Raw genomic sequence first — 22,950 nt, 5'->3', positions numbered from 1 at the left:
ACCACATAAATTCGATCCACTTCCATTCTCCTTTTGTCTTTCCACCTTTGCAGAGTTACACCAATCATTTTTCTAGTTGAGAAAAGTGAATTATGGGGAATTGCTGGACATCTCCTGATGATCCTCACCGCAACAAATACATACCTTCAACTCCAGGTACAGTTTGCTCCAACATTAGACCATATAAAACGAACAAGGGTCATTAAAAATTTCACAAATTATCTCAATTCTTCAAGTAGAAATGCTTGGATCATAATCTTTTAGCATGCTCTTAGATGGGTTGCTTCTTTTTCATTAATTCGATCATCAAAGTTCATATTCAAATGCATGTTAGGTCAGTTGGTCAAGGCAATCACCCTGGTACACCAAGTTCAAATCACCCTCTCGAATATCTAGAATATCATATTGTCAAAAAGGAAAAACAGTCATTGAATTTCATACATGATTTATGCATATTAATCATGTGTTATGTTTTTCTAGGGACATCTGGAAATCACAGCAAGAACATATCCTCAAACACAATCAGCAGTGGAGGAAGAAGTCAATTTTCAGAAGCAACATCGAGCCCCAGAATTGAGGAGTTACATTCACAACAACCCAATGGGCAAATTTTGGAGTCACCAAACTTGAGAGTCTTCACTTTTACAGAGTTGAAGGCAGCCACCAAAAATTTCAAGTCAGATCAAGTGCTTGGTGAGGGAGGATTTGGGAGGGTTTTCAAAGGTTGGGTGGATGGGAAAACACTTCAGCCTTCAAAATATGGTACTGGAATGCTGGTTGCTATCAAGAAATTGAACTCAGGAAGTGTCCAAGGGTATCAAGAGTGGCAGGTATTTTATTTATTTTTATTAAGATTTTTCAACTTTGATTGCATTATTGGGAATTTTTAATTAATTAGGACCATTTGTTTTATAACATACGTAACTCACAGCCCAATTTCTTCTTCTTCTTACATAACTTTTCAGCATAAATCCTTCTTTTTTTTTAAATAATTATGTTTCTTTTTTCTTGATCATATTTGACAATGCAATGCAGTCAGAAGTGAATTTTTTAGGACGGCTTTCGCATCCGAACCTCGTGAAGCTATTAGGTTACTGTTTGGAAGACGAAGAACTACTCCTTGTTTATGAGTTTATGCAGAAAGGAAGTTTGGAGAATCATCTTTTCAGAAGTAAGAAGCCAATGTGAAAACATAGAGCTTAAAACTTAAATTTTTTTGCTTGAATTGTTAACTCTACAACTTTTGCTTCGAGTAGGGAGCGCGGGCAGCGACCTTCTTTCTTGGGACACAAGACTAAAAATAGCTATTGGAGCAGCTCGGGGCCTGGCCTTCTTACACAGTTCAGAAAAACAAATCATCTACAGAGATTTTAAGGCCTCAAATATATTGCTTGATGGGGTTTGTACTTCTATTTTAGCCTTCTCTCTCTCATTTTAGTTATATTGTTGCTTGTACGTGATGTAATATATACTCTATACTAATCCAAATGGCCGCGAGAGAGGAATTCGAAATTGGGTGCATAGGGAGGAGCACATCCACTATCCACTCTTGTTAATGTGGCTACAGCTGCATCTGCATGTACATGATATAATTAAACCATCTTTTTTTTTTTTTTTGTTAATCATCTATTTTATTTCTGCAGAGTTTCAATTCAAAAATCTCGGATTTTGGCTTGGCGAAATTAGGGCCAGCAGGTGGAGAATCACATGTTTCGACTAGGATCATGGGAACATATGGTTATGCTGCTCCAGAATACATTGCAACAGGTAATCAATCTCTAACAAAAATGGAACATTTTTTGGAGTTTAGATATGAAAATTCGCTTTGTTGATTTTCACAAATTAGCTGATACATATTCCTGATATGTATACCCGAAACCAACAGGTCATTTGTACGTGAAGAGCGATGTGTATGGATTCGGCGTTGTGTTGCTTGAAATTCTGACAGGGCACCGAGCACTTGATAGCCAACGTCCCAGAGAAGAACAACAACTTGTAGCATGGGCTAAACCACTTCTCTTACACAAAAGAAAGCTTAAAAACATATTGGATGTGCGGATGGAAGGCCAATATGCCTTCAAGGCAGTAATGCAGGCAGCACTCATAGCTCATAAGTGCCTAGAACCGGACCCTAGAAGCCGGCCCTCCATGAATGAAGTTGTGGAGCAATTGGAACAGATTCAAGCAATCAAGGAAGAACCAAAGCAATCCAAACTTACATCTGTGCAAGCCACTTTTAATTTTGGAGCCAATAAACAGTCGATTCGTCATCGATCATCTCACTCTAGGTTTCATAGCTCTCAATGAGATAAAATGTGATAGCGATACTACAAGGTTTATGTTGATGTTCAAACATCAAATTGAGAATGTTTGAACAATCTCATTCTTTAATTTTGTCAATTTTCATATTTATTTTTATTTAATTGTAGCAATTATATATTGAAATTCCTAAAAATTCGGTTCTTTTAATTAACCTCCATTTGTGCTGGATTAAAGGATTGCTTGTTAAACCATACTATCATCAAAGCAATTTATAATGTGGGCTTAGATGATTTTTTCCAGAGCTCTATTACAATGATCTTGACTCTTAAGCACATCAGTAATCTGCCAAGCTCCATGCGTCGATCAATTACTCGTTACACATAACACTAATCATAATTAACAATTGCATAATATAGAGGAAATTGCAACAATGGTCCCTCAATTAAAAATCTATGACCATTGGTCCCTTAACTCATCAAAACGTGCAATTATAGTCCTTTTCATAAACTCCATTAGAACTTCCATCGAAATAATTCACGTGCGACACACATGAGGCTGAATTAAGGGGCAAATATGAAAAACCAAATGAAAAAAATTGTAGCACTGGTCCCTCAACTTTAATCCAATTGGAGAAATGGTCTCTCAACTTTAACCTAATTGGGGCAATGGTCCCTCAACTTTAACCCAATTGGGGCAATGGTCCCTCAACTTTAACCCAATTGTAGCAATGATCATTCTAACATGAGTTATTTTGACGGAGTTAACGAAAATGACCATAGCTACATGTTTGATGAGTTAAAGGACAACCAATGATCATGGATTTTTAGTTGAGGAATCATTACTTCAATTAGGTTAAAGTTGAGGGATCATTGCTCTACATATATAAAGAAATATTAAGTAGATTGTGAAAATAGTCACATTCAGTTCAAGGGTTTGTTTGTTGTCCTATACAGTCAGCTACCAGATTAGATGGTGAGAGGCAGCTCAAGTTAATTGCATGGTGCATACGACATTAATATATTGAGTTTTTGTTGGAAAATGGCAGATATTGTGACTTTGATAACCGAAAAGGGAGTGTTTATTGAATGAAGTTGGTGATCCTTGCCAACTGATCAGATGCACAACGTTCTTCTATATCGCTGATCTACCTTCGTTTGATTTCTCACTAACCACTCTTATATATATAGGTCTTAATTAACTCTCTTGCTTCTTCAAACTTCATTGGGTCGCCAATGCTTCAACTTTGATCGACACATTCATCAATATATTCAAGTAAGTCCTTCGCACTTTATACGACAGAAAGGGATTTCTACACATTTTTTCTCCTCGTGTATACCCTGTTTACCTTTTGCCTTTGGATTGAATAAGCAAAGGAAAATCGTTACACAATTTTAAAGGAGGGTCTGTAGAAAGAAAAAAATGGTGTATAAAAATAATTTTCGTGTATAATTATATCATATGTGTGAATATATATATATATATATATATATATAATTTTCATATGAACAACTTTTTCTTTTTTATTGTGACATGTCTTCATCAACAATTTGCTTGTGTTGTGTGATTGTGATTTGTCTACATGAACTTTTCTTTTGTTCTGCGTTTGGCTGCTCAGAGAAAAACTGAGCAAAGGAGAAGAAAGTCCAAACTTTGAATTTCTTTTTGGCTTTTTTGTGATCATTTCTTGGAACCCAATATTACTTTTGACTACTGAAACTAAAGTTCAGTACTTATACACACAAAAAAGGTCATTAAAAGCGTACACGTCAAACAGTGATTTGTAAATGACGAGTTCTTTTCCTTTATTTCCATTTGTGGCGAGTGTTTAAGGTTTCATGTTCACCGATGTTTCATTTGTCTTCAGCAGGATCATATGACGGAGGAAAACAGTGCCATTGTTGCAAGCCAAAGCAGTGCTATTGGTGCAGGCCAATCGTTGGGGGCTTTAGGATCTTTTCTGAGGAAATGCTTGTTCAGTCTTGTATCTGTGGGCCCCATTCCTGAACACATAGCCTTCATCATGGATGGGAACAAAAGGTATGCAAAGAGGAGGAACCTGCCTCCTGGGGAAGGCCACAGAGCCGGATTTCTATCTTTCATGTTGGTTCTCCGGTACTGCTACGAGTTGTTGGTAAAGTATGTGATGGTCTCTGCCTTCGGCATTGATAATTTCAAGCGGCCATCCGACGAGGTGCAAATTCTGATGGATTTGTTGCAGGAGAAGATTGAGGGGTTGCTTGAGAGAGAAAGCATTATAAACCAGTATGGCATTCGAGTATACTTTATCGGTAACTTGAAGCTTTTGAATGAGTCTGTGAGGGATGCTGCTGAAAAGGCAACGAAGGCCACTGCCAATAATTCCAAGGCCGTGCTTTTAATCTGTGTGGCTTATTCTTCTCGTGACGAGATTGTGCATGCTGTTCAAGAATCCTGCTACGAGAAAAGGAACGAAATTCAAGCACAGATTAAAAGAACGAGGGGTGGCAATGGCGGTTTGGATGGAGAAGCAGGACTAGACACCAGTGAAGCTTGCAATGAGAGAGTTGAGGGGGAGAAGAAGGAAAATACAATGGTTAAGCATGTCGAAAAAGATGAAGGGGAAGTTTAAGAGAGTGGGAAGCAGTTGCAAAATGTTCCCGTTGTAAAGGCAGTGGATGTTGAGAGGCACATGTACATGGCAGTGGCACCTGATCCAAACATTGTGATGCGAACTTCGGGTGAGACACGCCTAAGCAATTTTCTGCTTTGGCAAACTTCTAACTGCCCGTTGTACTTTCCTGCTGCGCTGTGGCCGGATTTGGGTTTGTGGCACTTGGTTTGGGCAATTCTGAACTTCCAGAGAAACCACTACTATTTGGAGAAGAAAGGGAGGCAGATGTAACGATTATAATGCCACAGAGATTTTATAAATCATGTGATCATTGCTTATAATTCCCCTGCAAGCTTGGATTCTTAACTTGAAATTCGGTAGCAGAACTGTCTGTGACCTATTTACAATCTATGGTAATTGTATTATGTATAACAGTGTAGCCATATTTGGCAAGCGCGTGCTGTTACCAAACCATTCGTGTTATGTGTAACAATCTTTTACTGTGCAGTTCAGAAGAATCGGGACTTAGTAGGAGATTGGACCACGACGATTTTATTATTGTGATCTTTTTTTCAGTCAATGCAACTATATATACAGTTGAAGGCAGCTGTAGCTTTTGAAAATGATGCAGCATCCAAATCAACTTTTTAATCACGGTTGCTGTTTGAAAATTCACAGGAGTGATAAAAGCCACTTATCTGTAGTATCAACCTAATCCCCCTTTGGATGGTCTTGATCAAAACCCCATAGTTTGTGTTTCGTGGATCAGACGGCAGATATTGAGGCAAAAATCAACTACCAAATGCGACTTTAAGCTCTCCCATTGTATAAGACTCCACACTAGAACTAGTCTTTCATGTAAATTCAGTGTTCTTCAAGTTCTTCATGCTCAAACTGTCATGGCTCATGCTCTGCGATTCGATACAGTTCTTCCGGTTCTGCTTTGCACCCTCCTCCTAACCAAAGCCACCTCTACCTCTCATCACCACCATCTTAAGTCCCTCCACTTGTCACTCTTTCAACACGAAACCATAAACAAAACCGGATATATTGTAGTGAATGGGGTGGCTGGAACAGGCATCGGTCAAACCACTACGCCCTTTGGCACCGTGTTTGTTTTCCAGGATCCGATGACTCTCACAGCCAACCGATCTTCAAAAGCAGTTGGGATAGCTCAAGGAACTTCAGTCACATCCAGCTTGGATGGGCTTCAGAGCATTTCAGTAGCCAAGATCACTTTGCGCTTGAAGAACTACTCTGGTTCAGTTTCCATAGTCGGAGGCACGCATAACGTGAAGCCCGCCAATCATCCTGTCGTGGGGGGCACGGGCGATTTCCTGTTTGTTCAAGGCTACGTGACATCGTCCCCTGTTGATCTCAAGGGCCTAACTGTTGTCTACAAGATTGCATTTCACCTTTACTGGCCTCCATATGCAACTCAAGCTTCTTAGTAATTTCATTTTGCATATTTAAGAAAATAAATGTGATTTCCCGAAACATAAATCAAAATTTCAATCCTCTGTAATCGTCATAGCGAAGATACAAAAAATTTCAAGTTACAACTTTTAAACCATGTCTATGAAAAGCTTGAACAAGGTGCAAGCATTTACAGAAAGAAAAAAAAAAAAAAAAAAAATTTGATGATAAGAATATAAGTCGTTACCAACAGAAGCAGGTCACACATGTCGTATTAACTTTTGCGTATAACTGATCAAGATTTCAAAGACTGGGTTACTAATCAAAGAGTCAAATTACCATGAAGCAAGCAGTAAAAGCTTCACAGGAAATTGAATCGGCCACAACATTCTGAATCCAGAATCAAGACCGAGGCTTGTGTAGACGAGGTCTGTTGCAGAAAATACGCCCATTGGCCCTCACGAATGCAGCTAAAGCAATACTTAGACCTGCCCATATAACTGAGAAGAACAAGTGCCGAAGATCGTACCTGACTGCAAAAGAATTGAAGAAAAAAACATCACTTGATTGCAGATTTGCAAAGATGTTGACAATCCGATATTGTTTCTCCCTAGAAAATGAACCAACAATATCCCAGTCCCGTCCCACCCTTTCACCATCTAAGCCATGATTTCTGCAAATCCTATTTAGTCACAACATGTCGTGTTTATATTTACCTTGCCTCAATGACAATGTCGCAAAAAAGAACCCCATCAAAACAAAAAACAACGCCAGTGGGAATGACTGCAGAACAAAATAATGCGAGTTAAGACACTGATAAAGGTCAGGGGTTGGGCAATAAAAAAACAAAGCAAGCTAACTTGAATAGACATCTAACAACTTACAGCAACAGCCTCAAGTCCTCCTTTTTGTGACGATGGTGTCATATCTCTGCTGACCGAGACAATGTAATGTCCTTGCAGGAGGTCAATTGCATCCTTCAGGTATTTCCACCAAAATACAAAAAGAAGTACCCAATACATAAGTAGTTGCAGAAGAGATGATATTGACTTCATACAAAGAGATCCAACACATACGCACAGCGAAAAGGAGAGATGACATAAAAGGAAGCACACCAACCTGTTTTGTTCCGTCGCAAAAGTTATTATAATAATATCGTAGAAGGGCACTGACTCCATCCTTAGCGATCCCTGGCATTGTCCGCTGTCCACATCTAAGATCCAGCCAAATAGACAAAAATTACGACAGCTAAAAACTAAAACATAGTATCTTATTCTTATGTCAGTAGTATACTGCTGTCCCATCATAGATATAGCTGCATGCAAAATATACATCCCAAACCTTCAAAGCTTTTTCCCTACCTTTCCAAGTCAGAATCACATTTTCTAGGGTAAGAATGCATTAGATGGATGAGCAGATCTAGGTATAAGTACCTTACAAAATCCCCCTTCAAAGCAGGAGTTCCGGAATACTGAATGCTTACATCATCCCCATGATTAGCCCACACTGGGAAAAAAGAAAAAAAAAAAAAAAAAAAAGTTAAAATAGAAAGAAATAATATCAGAAGCAACAAACACCCGCAGATATGGTAAGCCCTATATGCTAGAGAGAGGTGGTACAACAAAAGAGAAAAAGGATGTACTCACAGACTCTAAAGCATTCATCTAAATTGTGATGTGAGCTAATAGTTTCTTCAGCAGCAAAAATTCCAAGCCTTCTAAGTTGGCATTCCAACATATTTCGGGCTATCATGCTCTGCAGCAAATAATACTCGTTTAGTGAACAAACAACAGGAAAAAAAGAAGTTTATAACGAGAACCAAAAAGTGATAATAAAATACTAGTCTGGGTTTGCCTGCATAACTATTATTGTCTTAAAAAGTTGAAACAATATACAAATTATTAACGTACCTGGGTAACATTTGTACGATCTAGGCAATCAATGCAATTGGTCCTTACAACTCCTAGTTGCTCCTTCATTTTCTCGCCCTTTTCATTCAATAGAAGATACCTATATTTCAATCATGGTGAGTAAGCAAAAATTACATTTCTGTGTAGGGATGCAAAACAAGTATCTATATTAATCTATTTTCTGCAGAACTTATACTCAATAAGTAAATAAAGACGTCTGAAAGGAACAAATGAATAAGAAGCGACACATACTCAAGTGCATGTCAGGGAATTAAATATTTATGACAGGGTGATGGAAAACATACCCATTTCTGTCGAGGAAATCTACAATTTGCTCATAAAGGATAGAGAGGCGCTCAAAATGGACGTGTCCACAGATATGGTGAAAATCAAAGTGCCAATATCTACAATATTCAGCAGGTCTCAACATAAAACAGATCCATACCAAGGAACAAGAAAAGAAGGGTAAAAAGAATTAGGTGAAAGGAAATTCTACCTCAGATCATCACTAACAATATGCTGCATTGCATTTGCAAATTTCTCACTCAAGCGTCCTTCACCTCCATGCTGACAAGATTAAGTATCATGATTCATGAGACGTAACACCCAAATTGTATGCACGCCCACATATATGAAAGTCAAAGAATGAAAAGTTTAAAAGTGTGCACACCTAAAAATACACCAACTCATGCACAATACACAATCTATACATATACATATATGCATTCATGTGGATAGTACACAAGCATGCCTACTGGATGTGTATTATCGGATAAATTATTCCAAAAAGATTGGGATAAAGAGTTCGCACCGTGTTGACAAGATCAACAGCTAATACAGCCCCATACTTTTTTCTTAAATCCAGAAAATGCCGCTCTGCCACTCGAGGCTGCATAACATGTAGTACAGAAGAAGTCAGATGGAGATAGATTGCAAAAGAAAGAATCTTAGAATTTAAAAACAAACCACCAACTCACAGATTCCTCAAGTCGCACAATTTCGAACTTGGGCTTATACGTTAAGTCAACAATTTGGTCCCAAAGCAACGGAATTGACCCCCTAACCTGCACAAAAAACATTAAAGATGCTGTAAACCATTTAGGACAATTAATCAGGGAAAATAGAAGTAAAACCATGTGATCAAAAAGTCCATATCTTAATTACATATGCATAGCTATACAATTTTACCTGGACAAATGATGAAGTAAACCCATTCAAGTGCATAATCTGCTCAGTTTCGACAAAGTTCGCTACGTACCCTTCAGAATCAGCTCCTCTTCTCCACATCCGCGTGCCTTCCAAGAAAAGAAAATTATTATTGGCTAGAGTAACAAAAACATAAGTCCTATTTCCGATGCATATAGCACCCCTAACTGCATAAGATATTATAACCTCTACATTCCCAAATTTAGCATGAATATAATTCTGCTGGAAATGCATAAACAATTCACATAGATGCACACCACAAATCAGTGGACCTTTTACTTCCTACTGCACTGAACAGATGCAACATCCATTCACCCATCCTATTTCAGCATTACCTATTGAAATGAAGGGTAGTTGGTCCACAACTCAAACTTTTACGATCAAGCAAACATAATTTTTTTTTTTTTTTAAATAGCCAAATCATTAGTTCGCCTCATAGGTGGTACAGTACTAACATCACCATCTATCATTCGTATATCTGCAAGTGTATGCTAACTGTAAATTACAGAGCATGGCAATAAATAAACGACTGAAAAAGCAGAAAGATTTGAATACCATTTCGCCTAGTGCATCTCCTAGCAATCAGAGTAACGTCAATAATATCTTTGCCAATGGCTGCTTGAAAGTGATGAAAGCGTGATGATCAATTAAGGAGAACCTCTCAATGACAAAACAGTTTATAAATCCAACACCAACACACACAAATGAAACTAAACAATACACAAGTACGAAATGTATGCATGTGTGCAGGCATGCAAGCACACATGAGAAACGGCAATAAACTGAAAGGAAGAACGAATTAAGGATATTCCCTTGAACAATAGGAAGTAGGTATGGATCCAGCTGCAATCAAAGACCATATAAATGCTCAGAAGTTAGTAAATGGGAATTAAGTTCATCAGAAAATGGAAAAGATAAAACTAAAAAGTTAGCAAAGACCCAACCTTGTTATCTATCATCCCTTCCATCATATAATTGTTCCAAAGAAATCTAGGCTCTGCCTGTGGAAAAGCATTTGAAGACATGAGATTGAAACCATGAACATAAAAACATAAAACATGGATATTTGAGTTTATCATAACTTTGGGAACAAGCAAATATAGTAAACAATTTTAGTCTTCAATTGTCAAGCCACTTCAAATTAAAATAATAATAAAAGTAAGTTACTGCAAAGTCAGGGAATACCTGTCTCCAAAGTGGAAGCAATTTAGATTCATCGCCCAAATCATGCAATCGCTGCGTGCTGCAATTACATAAATTTTTTATAATTATGAATAGCACAAGTTCGCCTCAAATATTAAATGAAACCTTCTTCTTCTTGTTTCTCATGGGGACTTGGGTAGGGGGACAAATGAATACAGATAACACTTCACCTCAGTGTTAAATTGGTCTCATATGAGAAATAAAGACCAGGAGTCTTCTCTGCTATATTTAGCAGCCCAGAAAACTCAGCCTCCATCTTTTTCTGCCAAAAAGGTACAACAATATAGAATTTACGTCAGTAGCCACTCCTCGATTAAGGAAGAGAGGAAAAGAAAAAAGTCAATAAGCAATCATATAAGGGAGACCAAAGAAGGGGTGAAGGGTAGGGCAACAAAGGATTCACCTGTTCTGCAGGGGAATTCTTCAAAGAATGGTCACAGGAAAAAACCTTCAAGGACGAAACTTTAAAGATGGAATGACCCAAGTAAGAACCGACCTGTTCACGGTCGGTTATAACCATCAAATATGACCCTGAAACATAATGAATTAATAACATCAACAAATTGGAAAAGCTGCCAGTGCCAGAAAGAATTCTATAATTTCTCACATAATTAAACCGTATTAGAGTGTAGTATTATCCTACAACGCTTCTTTTTATGCTAGATTTTGCAATTATACAAGAACTGGTAAATCTACGGCCTAGCATCAGCTTTCACATTATGAAATGCATTAATTTGTGTATGCTGTGAAATGCAATAAGAGTCAGGACATGGATCTCAGATTGGGGCGTATTAAGCATCACAAAATCCAATATTCCTAATCACAAAGATATGAAACGGGAAAATTTTATTGGTTTGAATAAGGCAATGTTACCTGCCAAAAGCTTCAGCATCCCAACCACACCAAAAATAGTTCGAATCTTAGGAACCCTAACAGAGCTGGAATCTGGAAGCTTTTCTGCAAAACCGGAATCCACAAATACGCAAACAGTCAAATGTCAGTAAAATCTGTAGCATTTAACCCAGAACTGAATTCAAGATTGTTACTTTTACGCACAGAAAACCTACCAATGAGCTGCATAGAGCCATCCACCCTACTGATTGCCAAAGAGGAACCCTGAGAGCCATCAGTGGGCTCGATCACATACTGATCCGGAAACTCCCACAGCCTCATTCGTGTGTACAGCTTCTGCCCAGAGTCCGCCTTCTCCATCATATTACTTGGGTAAAAATCCAAATCACTGAAAAATTAACCGATCACAAACAGAACCCAACATTTAAATTTCCATAATTTCAAATCTTTTGTCCAAGAACAGCATTAAAATTCGACACATGGAGAACCCAGTATTTCAAATTTCCTAAAGTTCAAATCTTTATTCAAAAAAGTAAGGAATAACGAATACATGAACAGTGGCCAGCATTGCAATTTGGTAAATTACCTTTTCAAGGATCACCAAGTGAAAGCGGCGAGGTAAAAGTTAAAGAGTAAAAATTGAGATCCAAATCTCTCTCAAAATTCTTGTGAGAAATGGAAGATCAAAGAGCAAAGCTAGAGCTTTTTTGGGGTTGGTCTGAGATTTTGACAAAGTAAAAGAAAGAAGGGTTTGTGAAGGTAAGGCCGTGTTTGCCTGCGTGTCTCATAAGACGCATACACCGGTAACGGATTCTCTCTCTACTCTCTCTTCCAAAGCTTTAACGATATTTTGGGCGGAAACTACCAACTGTTTTTGCCCAAAACAGTGCTGGACAAAGTAACTTTGCCCAAGAAATTAATCAGAATACAACAATATTAATAAAACATGAAACGAAAACGAATGTAGTAGAGATGGTGATTGGGCCGTCCTCTAGTACTTGAGGCCTAGGAGACCAAATCTCTTGCGATTATTTGCATGAGTGCGGCCCCTTTGCGTATGAAAGCGTATTAAGTTTATGATAATAAAATTGAAAATAATTATATTAATATGTGTCGATAGAAAGATTACTTAAAATTTATACATTAAATGAGTGTAGAAAATTTGAACTTGGACTCACAATGTGGTCGTTTCTTGAAGTTGGATTTGAGACCGTTGGATTTGCAACTATTTGCTCAACTTGAACGGTTCTAATGCCAATTATTTTCTTTGTTATATACCATTTTATTTCCCTTTTTCGGGTATTAACTACTTCCTTTGTTAAAAGCACTTATATAATTTTATTTAACGGTTAATACAAGATTCAAACGAAAATCAGCCTAATAACATAACATGCATATATTAACAAAACATGGAAAAACAACGAAAATCAACCCGATAACGTAACATGCATATATTAACAAAACATGGAAAAACAACATAATACATCAACAAGGATTCGAACTTCCCTTTGTAACACATGAACCTTCTTGGTTATCATTTAGGGTTTACTTAAACACACAATATCTGAATCTCGTACTTCCACCTGCCTAAACCCTATCTCCTGCCATTAATCAGCAAACTGCGCGCACTGTCTTACTAAGGGCATATACATTCTGATCTTATGATCCGAATTTGCAAACAACAAAATTACAAGCAGATTATGTGATTCTATATGTATCTAATAAAAACAAATAATCAAAACAAAACAAATAATAAAGGAAATAGAGAAGTAATTAAGAAGCTTATAACATAAATTGAGAGTAATACTCATACTGTTATTCATATGTCCTGCCAATCTACACCGATTAACAGAAGTAGGGATTTAAAGTCACTCATGAAACTACTCAAACATACTAAAATTACAGAGAATAAACTAGAATGAATTGCGCACTTATTAACGTACAACTACAACCCTTTTATACAAACTGCAGTTTTACGTACAATCCATGCCAGATGCGCATAATTGCATACTTCTACTGTAATTGATCTTTTAGGCCTCAGCACCACCACCACCGTCGCCGCCATCCATGTTGTCATCAGTAACATCATCATCATCCGGTGGGGGCATGTTTAGGTCAATTCCACCACGGCCTTCATTGTCCTCCTCCACATCCCTAGCCTCGCGCACATTTGCAGCATTACTTGCTTCCCCTACACAACATAAAAATTGTTAACATAAACCAAGAATATCATCCATGATACAAAGCAAACTTAAAAAGTATTTAATTTAATTTCATTGCGCATGCATTGCGTTTAAATTTCATGCAGTACTACTAGACTTGATAGAGATTTAGGGCCAACTAATTACCTTGTTGCTGTCCTGGGGGTGGGAAGGCGCCCCTATAGGGACGCTCCGGGTGGCTACGCTGATGCCCAAACAATGCTTTCCACGAACTGAAATCCGATCGATTGCACACGGGGCAAGTCGGGGTCATTCCTTCAGGGGCTTTGACCTCGGCTTTACGCTTGCCCAGCTGGCCACCCACGGCCATGCTCCCCTCTGCGGCAAGTCCCCCTCCTAAAGAGATTTCAATCCTGACGGGAGTGAAACTACTCCCACCAATTTGAGAGTTGTTTCCCGCTGCAGCAGAGGACCCTCTTCCTAAAGAAGAGGGAGATCCTCTCCCGCTAGGAGGAGATTTTGATCCCCTGCTAGGAGTCTTCCGGCCACCAGAGGGTGAGGCCCTTCTTGGTGTGGATGTCCCCCTACTAGGAGAGGGAGATCCACGGCCTGGAGATCCTTTGTTGGGCCCGGGAGGAGTCACAGAGGACCCTCCGGTAGCAAACCCTCCTCCAACATTGAATTGGCCAGGGGTAAGATGAGTACGAACAGGAGGAGTTCCAGAGGACCTTAGGAACCCGCCATCCCGTCCTCCCGCATTAACTTGACCAGTGCTTTGAGGAGGAGGAGGAGTAGGAGTCGGAGCATGAGTGCTTGGTGGAGCAGTAGGAGCAGCCCCAGTAACGTTGGAACTAACGTTTTCGTTAAGGGGTTGCTGTCCCTCTGCGGAGGAGCCCTGGTTAGTGGTGGTGGTGGTGTTGGAGTTGGTCATATTGATATTAGCCACTTGGGAGCTATAAAACACTGCGTCCGAACAGCGAAGTGTTCATGATGCCCTGACAGTTTATATAATTAGGGTTTCTTGGCAACCAGATTGGCACTGTTCTGTGCAAAAGGATACACTGCATCTGCAATGCATGCGACTCTTCGTCTGTGAAAATGCTGGGAATCATCACATGCAGAGCGCCATTTGTCCAAAGGGTTGTGCTCTTTCATTATCGACCGTTGATTCGTGTATAAACTCAACGGACGGTGCTCGATGGTTGTCATGCATGAAGGCACCGCCACATTGCAAATCCCCATTGGATGGCATTTCATTGTTTTTAGGGAGCAGGGAAATGAACCGGTTGGTATAAGCGGGAACGAAGCTTGGGTGAGTGAAATGACAATTGTGACCTTGAGGTCTCACGTGTATCATATTAAATTGATATAATTAGGGCAAATATGGTATGACATGCAAAAGGAAACCTGAAAACTTAATCATGTAGCAACTTCCATATTTGTTCATGTGTGAGCCAATGTCTCAGACAATCATACATTGCACCTCTAATTCAAATTTATGAGGGTGGTGAGCATGTAATTGCTTATTTAAAGGAAATACTTAAAGAATAAATTATCTACTTTATTTAGGGACAGTTATTGGGTGGATTGGTCAATTGGACTTTGACCCATTGGTCTACCCAACATGCTCGGGTTGAAGTTGTTCAAACTTATTTTCACTCTAGAAAATGGGCAAATCAGCCCACCCGAACCATTCTTAGGCCGCTGGTTAGGTTGCGCAAGTTTCACGAGGTGGGCTTAATTGGTTCCCTTCTTAAATTTAATGCGAGTATGAGAAACAAATAATCAATACTTCCGTTAAATTAAACTTAAATCATGTGAATTTGATGTTGTTATATCACTACATATTACTAATACATAATTTCACTATCAAATATAAAGTTAATAAACTAATGCTTTTAAAAGTTAATAAATTTTGTGTACAATTCAATCTAACATACATGTATGTTTAAGAATTATTGTCATTTGGGTGAGGTCAGTTTCAATCGGGTTAATAATATTTCAACTTAGCTTATTGTATGAGTGGTCTGGTTTTTACTCGTAAATAAATTATTAATGTTTATAATCCAACTCAACCCAACCCATATACAATAGGTTGGTCAAGTTAGTTGATAAACCCACTAAAATGTCCACTCTTATACTTTACGGGAATAGAGATTCAAATTTAAATGCAAAATGCGAGCCACAATACCCTAATCAACTCGTATAACCCATATTTGCTAGTCAACATTGTAAATTAAGTTTAACCTCTCTATGTACTTATATTTTCTTTGTGGTATGACATTAAATTAAAAATACAAAATATACATTGACCTTTTAAATAATGAGGTGGCTAATTTCAAGTACAACGTACCACTAATCTATTGCATGTCATTTCCTAAAAAAAAAATCACTACTACTCATGTTTGGTTGAATTGGATATTTGGGTTAGGTCAGTAACACCTCGACTACTTAGCTCAATTAGGATTAAGTAAACGTGGGAAGTTGTTGAATTTGTTCTTTGGATTTCCTATAAAAGATATTAATGTTGTTTAGACACAAAATTAGATTCAACGTATCATGACATTGCCTACCAAAAATATATGGTGACCTAATTAGCAATAGAGAATTAGTAAATACGAAAAGGATAATGTTTGTGTTTTTTTATGGATAAACCTGTTTGTCTCTTCATTTATAATTAATGTATTTGGGTTGTACAAACATCATAATTAGAATCGTTCATTCTCTTTATTATCATCTAAAAATCATTTAATTTGAAAAACTTTTAGTCACTCGTATACATAAAACAAATAGACAATTTTAGTAACAAATATCATTATTTCTCATGACGAAGTTATCCTGTTTTTGACCTTTTAAGGCAGGGAGCTCCAATATGTTATTTTATTTTAGAGAAGGCTCAAATTCTTCATGCCAACATAAATAAAAATATTTTAATATTTCATTAATTATTTGAAAATATGACTAAATTTATTACATTTCTAGCTTATAATTTTATTTTTGTTGCAGTCATATTTAGAATATGAATGTGATTGTGTAAATCCTAGTGTATTTAGGGATATCTTTTATATTTCTTTTAGTAGTCTAATTCCTATTAGAGTTGTAATCCTAAAAGGTAAGAATTTTACATATCCTATTACTATGAATAAAGGTACAAAGGGGTGATACAACACAACACCTCACAATTAAATCTCTCTCTTCTCTCTCTCACTACCGTTGGCCTCCCTCTCTCTATTCCCTTAGAATAGCTTAGTTAAATAGGCTTACAACACGTTATCAGCACACTCTTGCCATAAGCTGAGGAACTGACGGATTGTAGGAGGAGATTATCTTCTACAAAAATTCAAAGGCATTTAATTGTTTTATGCCAATCAGGTACGCTTAAAATAAAGGAAGATATTTGAAATGACCTTTAAGCTTGAAAACATTCCCCATGATTGATGAACCCCACTATGTTTATATTTTCCTTCCGATATATATATATATATATATATTGTATATTTTTCATATATTTGTGTGTGTGTGTGTGCGCGCGTGCGTGTGCACGCGCGCGCCTGTGTGTGTGTGTGCGCGCTCGCGTTTCATGCATTATGCAAATATATTGCTATGTGGAATTGTGAGTCAAAGCATATAAATAAATTAGAAGCATGTTAGGGTATTTCAAACCCTAGAGAATTCAAAAATAAAAATAAAAATTAGGAACTATGCTGCACCGCCACATCACCATCGTGACACCACTTGCCTGAAGCCTAGTCGTGTGGCGCAAATCATGACACGATGTCATTTTTGACACCCTTGGACCACATAGCATAAGCCTTTGGGCTTGCTGCGCTGACCTAGACACCTCAGGCCTTCAGCCTGATAAGCTCAATAGGGCTTGAAGTCCCTTAGCCCAACTAAGAAAGCATGTAGCCTTCTTGGCCCGTTGTCCCATGATTTGGCCTGCCTATAATAACTCGTAACCCACTGGGTTATGTCATGCGCCCCGACCCGTTTCTCACAGACTTATCTGCTAGGCTTAGCTCGCCCTGACCTGGACCCAGCTTCGGCTGGGCTTCACCCATGTCCAATTCCTTTGCCCAAACACTAACAGTTGTTGCTGCTGGGCTCCCCAACCTCGGCCCATGGCCTGTAGCCACATATAGGCTGTTTTTGTAACCAAACCCGAAACCTAATATCATATAGGGCTTTACCCTACTCACGACACCCAAGCCCAAACCCTTTTGGGCTATGGTCTTTCGAATCCAATGCTAATTTTTGGCATTTTAAATAATTTTAACTTGAATGTTATTATTATTTTTGCTTCCACGATCGACCCCGTTCAGTCCCAATATATTGAATTAATTAAAAATGACCTGCAGTCCATTAATCTGATAATGAATCCATAATTATTGACCTGAATATCACTTTTGGACATTAACGATTCAATAATTTATTTTTATACTTTGAACCGTTGACATACTTTCGTAGTTCCGAAACTCTCACACTTGAGTTCCTGAAGCAACTTAAATCCACTATACTTAAATCAGCATATTGCATTATGTGTTTCTTGCAGAAACATCTCCTTTATGAACTAATCGTTCATAAAACTAAATTGAACATGTAGTTTCATATTTAGTGTCTTTGAAACTCGAAGTTTTCATTCAAAACTTTCCACATGAAACCTGTAGTTTTCATGCATAAATTAAACCAATACATGTCTATAGAATCCGAATGTTCTACAATATATGTCTATGGATCACCATATGACTAACCATGTTTTTGTACCCTCTGTTTTAGGGATATATCAAACTTAAACAAGCACAATTTCACTGCTCTAGAAGTATCTGGAAAAAAACTATCTGAAGTGGATTCAATACGTGAAGCTTCATCTTACTGCAAAGGGTATTATAGCCATTATCGAGGCACCTACCCAGGACAAATCCGTCGACGAAGCTCAGAAATTTAATGCAATGATCTTCATTCGAAGACACATCTATGATGCACTGCAGACTAAGTACCTCACTGAGAAATATCCACGCACCCTCTGGCTTGTTCTAGCTGATCATTTCGATCACCAAAAAGAAATCTTTTTGTCTGGAGCAAGACACGACTGTCAGCATCTTCGTTGCCAAGATTTTAAGTCCATGAATGAACACAACTTTGAAATTTGTAGAATCTGATCACTACTGAAGTTTTGTAAAATGGAACTAACCGAATCAGATCTTTTGGAGAATACCTATTCGACCTTCCATGCCACAAATATTGTCTTGCAACAACAATATAGGGCACAAAAGTTTACAAAAATTTCGAATTTGATCTTTATTTTACTTCTCGCTGAAAAGGAGAACTAGCTTTTGATAAAGAATCATCAAGCTCGATCGATTGGCTCGAACGCCATGCCTGAAGCGTATGCGACCAATTCTAGCAGCCACAAATGACGCAAGAATCGTCATGGCCGTGGCAATGGGCGGCAAGCTCCACCACGGGCCTAAGGTCCACAAAGTCAAGGCTCACCCAAGGGAGGAAATGTAACCAAGTAGCACCAACCCCTTGCCCCTAAGGCCCTTAACTTCAAGAACAAGATAAAAACTATCGTTCAATCGACTTCCACTGAAATGAACAATGTATTGCCACTATAGATCAAGGGATCATGGATCATGCGTATGCCGAGCTACCCCCGAGGCCATTGCCAAGTATCATTCCCGTCGTGAGTCTAACTTTGCACATGTAGATCATCCCAAAGATGCTACTATATTCATGGAGATATCATATTTTCAAGAGGCATCAGCTCCTATGGACGAATAAATTTTAGACATGTTTTAGGGTGTTTTACCCCTTAGTGACTGAACTCACTAGGAGTGGCCTCCCCCTTATTTTTCTTGGTTTATGGTTTAATTTTGGACAATTTTTCTAAGTATTTGGAATAATTTGTTTGGTTTTGGTTTGTTTTGAACTATAGATTGTTATGTTATGGATATTATTTCACGAATTGATTAATTGAATGAATTGATTTATATTTACACATGTGACCAATTCAATCAATTTATTTCTAGGTATATGTCTAGTGGGGAAGTTAGTTGTCTGGCTGATAGTGCTACCACGCACACCATATTATGTGAGTGACATTATTTTACTAACTTTGTACCTAAGAAAGCACATCTGACAACTCTCTTAGGGCCATACAACTTGATTGAAGGATACGGAAAGGCTCGTATCATGTTGTCCAATGGTACCATTTTAACCATTAAAGAGGCCATTTATTCTCCATGTTCCGGAAGAACGTTGCTGAGTTTTAGAGATATTCGAGATAATCAATATCATATTGAAACCACTGAAGATAATGGTACTGAATTTCTTTGTATCATTTCGTACGAATATGGCCAGAAGCGTATTCACGAGAAGTTGGAAAGTCTCCCGAGTGGGTTGTACATCACAACCATTCACGACATAGAACCCCACCATGTGGTCGGCCCTATGCCTGAGTTTCAGAGCACTTTGTTGCTTTGGCATGAACGTTTGGGATATCTCGAACGTGACATGATGCGTCATATCCTCAAATCATCACATGGGCATCAGTTACTTCCCTACATTGGATTCCCGCCATGCAAAATGTGTTCTTTAGGGAAGTTGAATATTCAACCCTCGATTACAAAGATTATTCACGATCTTCCTAAGTTTCTTCAGATGATTCAAGGGGATACTTATGGACCTATCTAACCAACATGTGGACCATTTAGATACTTTATGGTGTTGGTTGATGCATCGACATGATGGTCACATGTTTACCTGTCGTCCACGCGCAATGCTGCATTTGTGAAACTCCTAGCACAAATTATTAAGCTAAGGGCTCACCATCCTAATTATCCGATCAAGTCAATTCGATTAGATAACGCTAGAGAGTTTACGTCACATACTTTTGACGATTATTTCATGTCAGTAGGGATTGAAGTGGAATATCCTGTACTTCATGTTCACACCCAAAATGGCCTAGCAAAAGCTTTCATAAAGTGCATTCAATTGATAGCTCGTTGAGCAAACCAAACTGTTGGCATCTCCTTAGGGCTATGCAATATTGCACGCAGCTATGCTGGTCTACCTGAGGCCCACCGATACCCAACCTCATTCACCGTTACAGTTGGCTACTAGATACGAGCCTGACGTTTCGCATTTATGTGTGTTTGGGTGCACATTTTATATGCTAATATCACCGCCACTACGTACCAAAATGGGTCTTCAAAGAAAAATAGGAATCTATATCGGTTATGATTCACCATCAATTGTTTGCTATTTAGAACCCTTGACAGGAAATCTCTTTACTGCACATTTTACGGATTGCCACTTTGATGAGAAATTCTTCTCGTCGTTAAGGGGAGATAAACATGATAACGTTCTTGGAGAATGCTGTGAATTGTCGTGGTATGCTCTCACTATGTCTGATTTAGATCCTCGCATTGCTCAGTGTGAAATTGAGATGCGCCGAATTATAGATTTTTAGATCATTGCTTAAAGCATGTCAGATGCTTTTACTAATCTAGCAAAGGTGACAATATCACATATACTTGCTGCAAACGCACCTGCAAGGATAGATGTACCATGTGTATGTCACAATCCCACCTAGGAAGGCTGGACCGTCCCCGAAAGTGGAGAGGCCGTACCTTCCACGCAGCCTGGTACATTGGTGGCTAGCCAATCATCTACTCCGATCCTGAAGCGTGGCAGACCCCTTGGTTCAAAGGATTCACAATGCCAGAAGAGGAAATCGGCACCAACTGGTGACCCTAGTTTGAATTCGACTATCGCTTACTCATCAGTTCCAACGTATGATGTTATTCTAGATTACGGTAATGTCTTAGACGAGACAAACCGGCCTCCTGAGAATCGCAAGATTTTGGTCCACTACGCAGTATTGGATGAGGTTTAGAATCGGAATGGGATGATCGTCGACGATGCATTTGCATACACAGTAGTTACTGACGTTATGCTTAACGATGACATTGAACCACGTTCATTTGATGAATGCCAACGTAGAACGAATTAGTCAAATTGGAAACAAGCAATCTAGGTTGAACTCGATTCGCTTGCGAAATGTAAGGTGTTTGGACCTATTGTTCCTACACCACTACGCGTGAAGCTCGTTGGCTACAAGTGGGTTTTCGTGAGGAAGCATAATGAGAAGAATGAAATAATGTGGTACAAAGCACGCCTCGTAGCGCAAGGTTTCTCTCAGCGCCCTGTGATTGATTACGAGGAGACGTATTCCCCCATAATGGACGTCATACCGTTCCGTTACCTTATCAGTTTGGTAATTTCTGAAAAACTGAATATGCAACTTATGGACGTGATAACCACGTATCTTTATAGGGATCAAGATACGGAAATCTACATGAAGGTTCCAGAAGCACTTCCATTGACTTGCTCAAATAGTTCTAGACCACTGAACACTCTCTCTATTAGATTGAGGAGGTTACTCTACAGATTGAAACAATCCAGGCAGATGTGGTATAACCGTCTGAGTGAATATTTGACAAGTCAGGGTTAAGTGAACAACGAATTATGCACATGTGTATTCATAAAGAAGTCACATTCTAGATTTATGATTGTTGCATTTTATGTCGATAACATAAACCTCATTGGAACTCCCGCAAAGCTTGAGAAAATTGTCGCGTACTTGAAATCGAAATTTGAGATGAAAGATCTTAGGAAAACTCGATATTGTCTTGGCCCGGAGATCGAGCATTATTCAGATAAAATCTTAGTACATCAATCAAACTACACCTAGAAGATGTTGTGACGTTTTAATAAGGATAAAACGAAACCTTCGAGTACACTTATAATCGTTCGGACTCTAGATGCTAAACGAGATCCCTTCTGTCCAAAGGAGGATGAGGAAAAGATTTTGGAACTTGAAGTTCCATACCTAAGTGCAATTGGGACTTTATTGTACTTGGCTCAATGCACTAGACCCGACGTCTCATTCGGTATTAATCTTTTGGCTAGATACAACAATGCACCCACATATAGGCACTGGAATGGTGTTAAAGACATTTTTCGCTACCTTAAAGGTATGATGGATTTGGGTTTGTTCTATACTCGCGAATCTTCAAGTGTTGCCGCCCCCTTTCAGTTCACGGATTGATTCTCGCTTTGTTGGTTACGCAGTTGTTGGATATCTGTTTGACCCACATAGGGCAAGTTCTCAAACGGGTTATGTTTTTACCGTTGGAGACACATCTATATCTTGGAGGTCTACCAAGCAAACGCTAGTTACGACTTCTTCGAACCATGTTGGGATTTTCGCCCTACATGAAGCATCGCGTGAGTGCTTTTGGTTAAGAGCAGTCATGGAACATATTTGAAGCACTAGTGGTCT

At 38.6% G+C, this 22,950-nt stretch overlaps 3 protein-coding genes and 1 pseudogene across 4 annotated transcripts; 3 read left to right on the top strand and 1 right to left on the bottom strand.

Moving 5' to 3' along the window:
- Positions 1-2,495, top strand: LOC137745869 (putative serine/threonine-protein kinase PIX13). Of its 2 annotated transcripts, none has more exons than XM_068485906.2 (6): positions 1-156; positions 481-830; positions 1,036-1,171; positions 1,257-1,399; positions 1,644-1,767; positions 1,886-2,495. In XM_068485906.2, the coding sequence occupies exons 1-6, from the start codon at positions 93-95 to the stop codon at positions 2,305-2,307; spliced, it is 1,239 nt and encodes a 412-aa protein (XP_068342007.2). In that variant the 5' UTR covers positions 1-92; the 3' UTR covers positions 2,308-2,495. The 2 variants fall into 2 exon arrangements, with proteins under 2 accessions (XP_068342007.2, XP_088541139.1); XM_088685013.1 differs by lacking the exon at positions 1-156 and adding an exon at positions 182-360.
- A 1,640-nt stretch (positions 2,496-4,135) lies between these two features.
- Positions 4,136-5,320, top strand: LOC137745880 (dehydrodolichyl diphosphate synthase CPT3 pseudogene; annotated as a pseudogene).
- A 373-nt stretch (positions 5,321-5,693) lies between these two features.
- On the top strand, positions 5,694-6,456 carry LOC137739189 (dirigent protein 2-like). Its single transcript, XM_068478740.2, has one exon. The coding sequence runs from the start codon at positions 5,752-5,754 to the stop codon at positions 6,301-6,303; it is 552 nt and encodes a 183-aa protein (XP_068334841.2). The 5' UTR covers positions 5,694-5,751; the 3' UTR covers positions 6,304-6,456.
- LOC137739185 (phosphoinositide phosphatase SAC7) lies at positions 6,340-12,407 on the bottom strand. Its single transcript, XM_068478727.2, has 21 exons — positions 12,026-12,407; positions 11,655-11,827; positions 11,461-11,544; positions 10,991-11,118; positions 10,758-10,849; positions 10,570-10,627; positions 10,329-10,385; positions 10,194-10,227; positions 9,940-10,020; positions 9,367-9,473; positions 9,156-9,242; positions 8,990-9,067; positions 8,675-8,745; positions 8,484-8,582; positions 8,179-8,278; positions 7,915-8,023; positions 7,702-7,774; positions 7,388-7,481; positions 7,153-7,245; positions 6,985-7,051; positions 6,340-6,801 (listed from the first exon to the last, which is right to left on the bottom strand). Exons 2-21 carry the CDS (start codon positions 11,800-11,802, stop codon positions 6,671-6,673), a joined length of 1,791 nt encoding a protein of 596 aa, XP_068334828.2. The 5' UTR covers positions 11,803-11,827; positions 12,026-12,407; the 3' UTR covers positions 6,340-6,670.
- Positions 12,408-22,950: the final 10,543 nt, after the last annotated feature.

This window comes from Pyrus communis, chromosome 15 (genome assembly GCF_041283825.1).
Source record: "Pyrus communis isolate YQ-2024b chromosome 15, ASM4128382v1, whole genome shotgun sequence".
Classification (NCBI taxonomy): Eukaryota; Viridiplantae; Streptophyta; class Magnoliopsida; order Rosales; family Rosaceae; genus Pyrus; species Pyrus communis.
The sequence above is the reverse complement of the archived record's forward strand: the minus strand, read 5'-3'. Positions and strand labels throughout refer to the sequence as shown.

Excerpts from the sequence above, each read along its gene's own strand:
- LOC137745869 (XM_088685013.1), top strand. The coding sequence starts at position 276 with ATGGGTTGCTTCTTTTTCATTAATTCGATCATCAAAGTTCATATTCAA. Across the intron at positions 831-1,035 it reads AAGGGTATCAAGAGTGGCAG|TCAGAAGTGAATTTTTTAGG; the intron begins GTATTTTATTTA and ends AATGCAATGCAG. Across the intron at positions 1,172-1,256 it reads GGAGAATCATCTTTTCAGAA|GGAGCGCGGGCAGCGACCTT; the intron begins GTAAGAAGCCAA and ends TGCTTCGAGTAG.
- LOC137739189 (XM_068478740.2), top strand. The coding sequence starts at position 5,752 with ATGGCTCATGCTCTGCGATTCGATACAGTTCTTCCGGTTCTGCTTTGC.
- LOC137739185 (XM_068478727.2), bottom strand. The coding sequence starts at position 11,802 with ATGATGGAGAAGGCGGACTCTGGGCAGAAGCTGTACACACGAATGAGG. Across the intron at positions 11,119-11,460 it reads GATGCTGAAGCTTTTGGCAG|GGTCATATTTGATGGTTATA; the intron begins GTAACATTGCCT and ends ATTATGTTTCAG. Across the intron at positions 10,228-10,328 it reads AAGGGATGATAGATAACAAG|CTGGATCCATACCTACTTCC; the intron begins GTTGGGTCTTTG and ends CTTTGATTGCAG.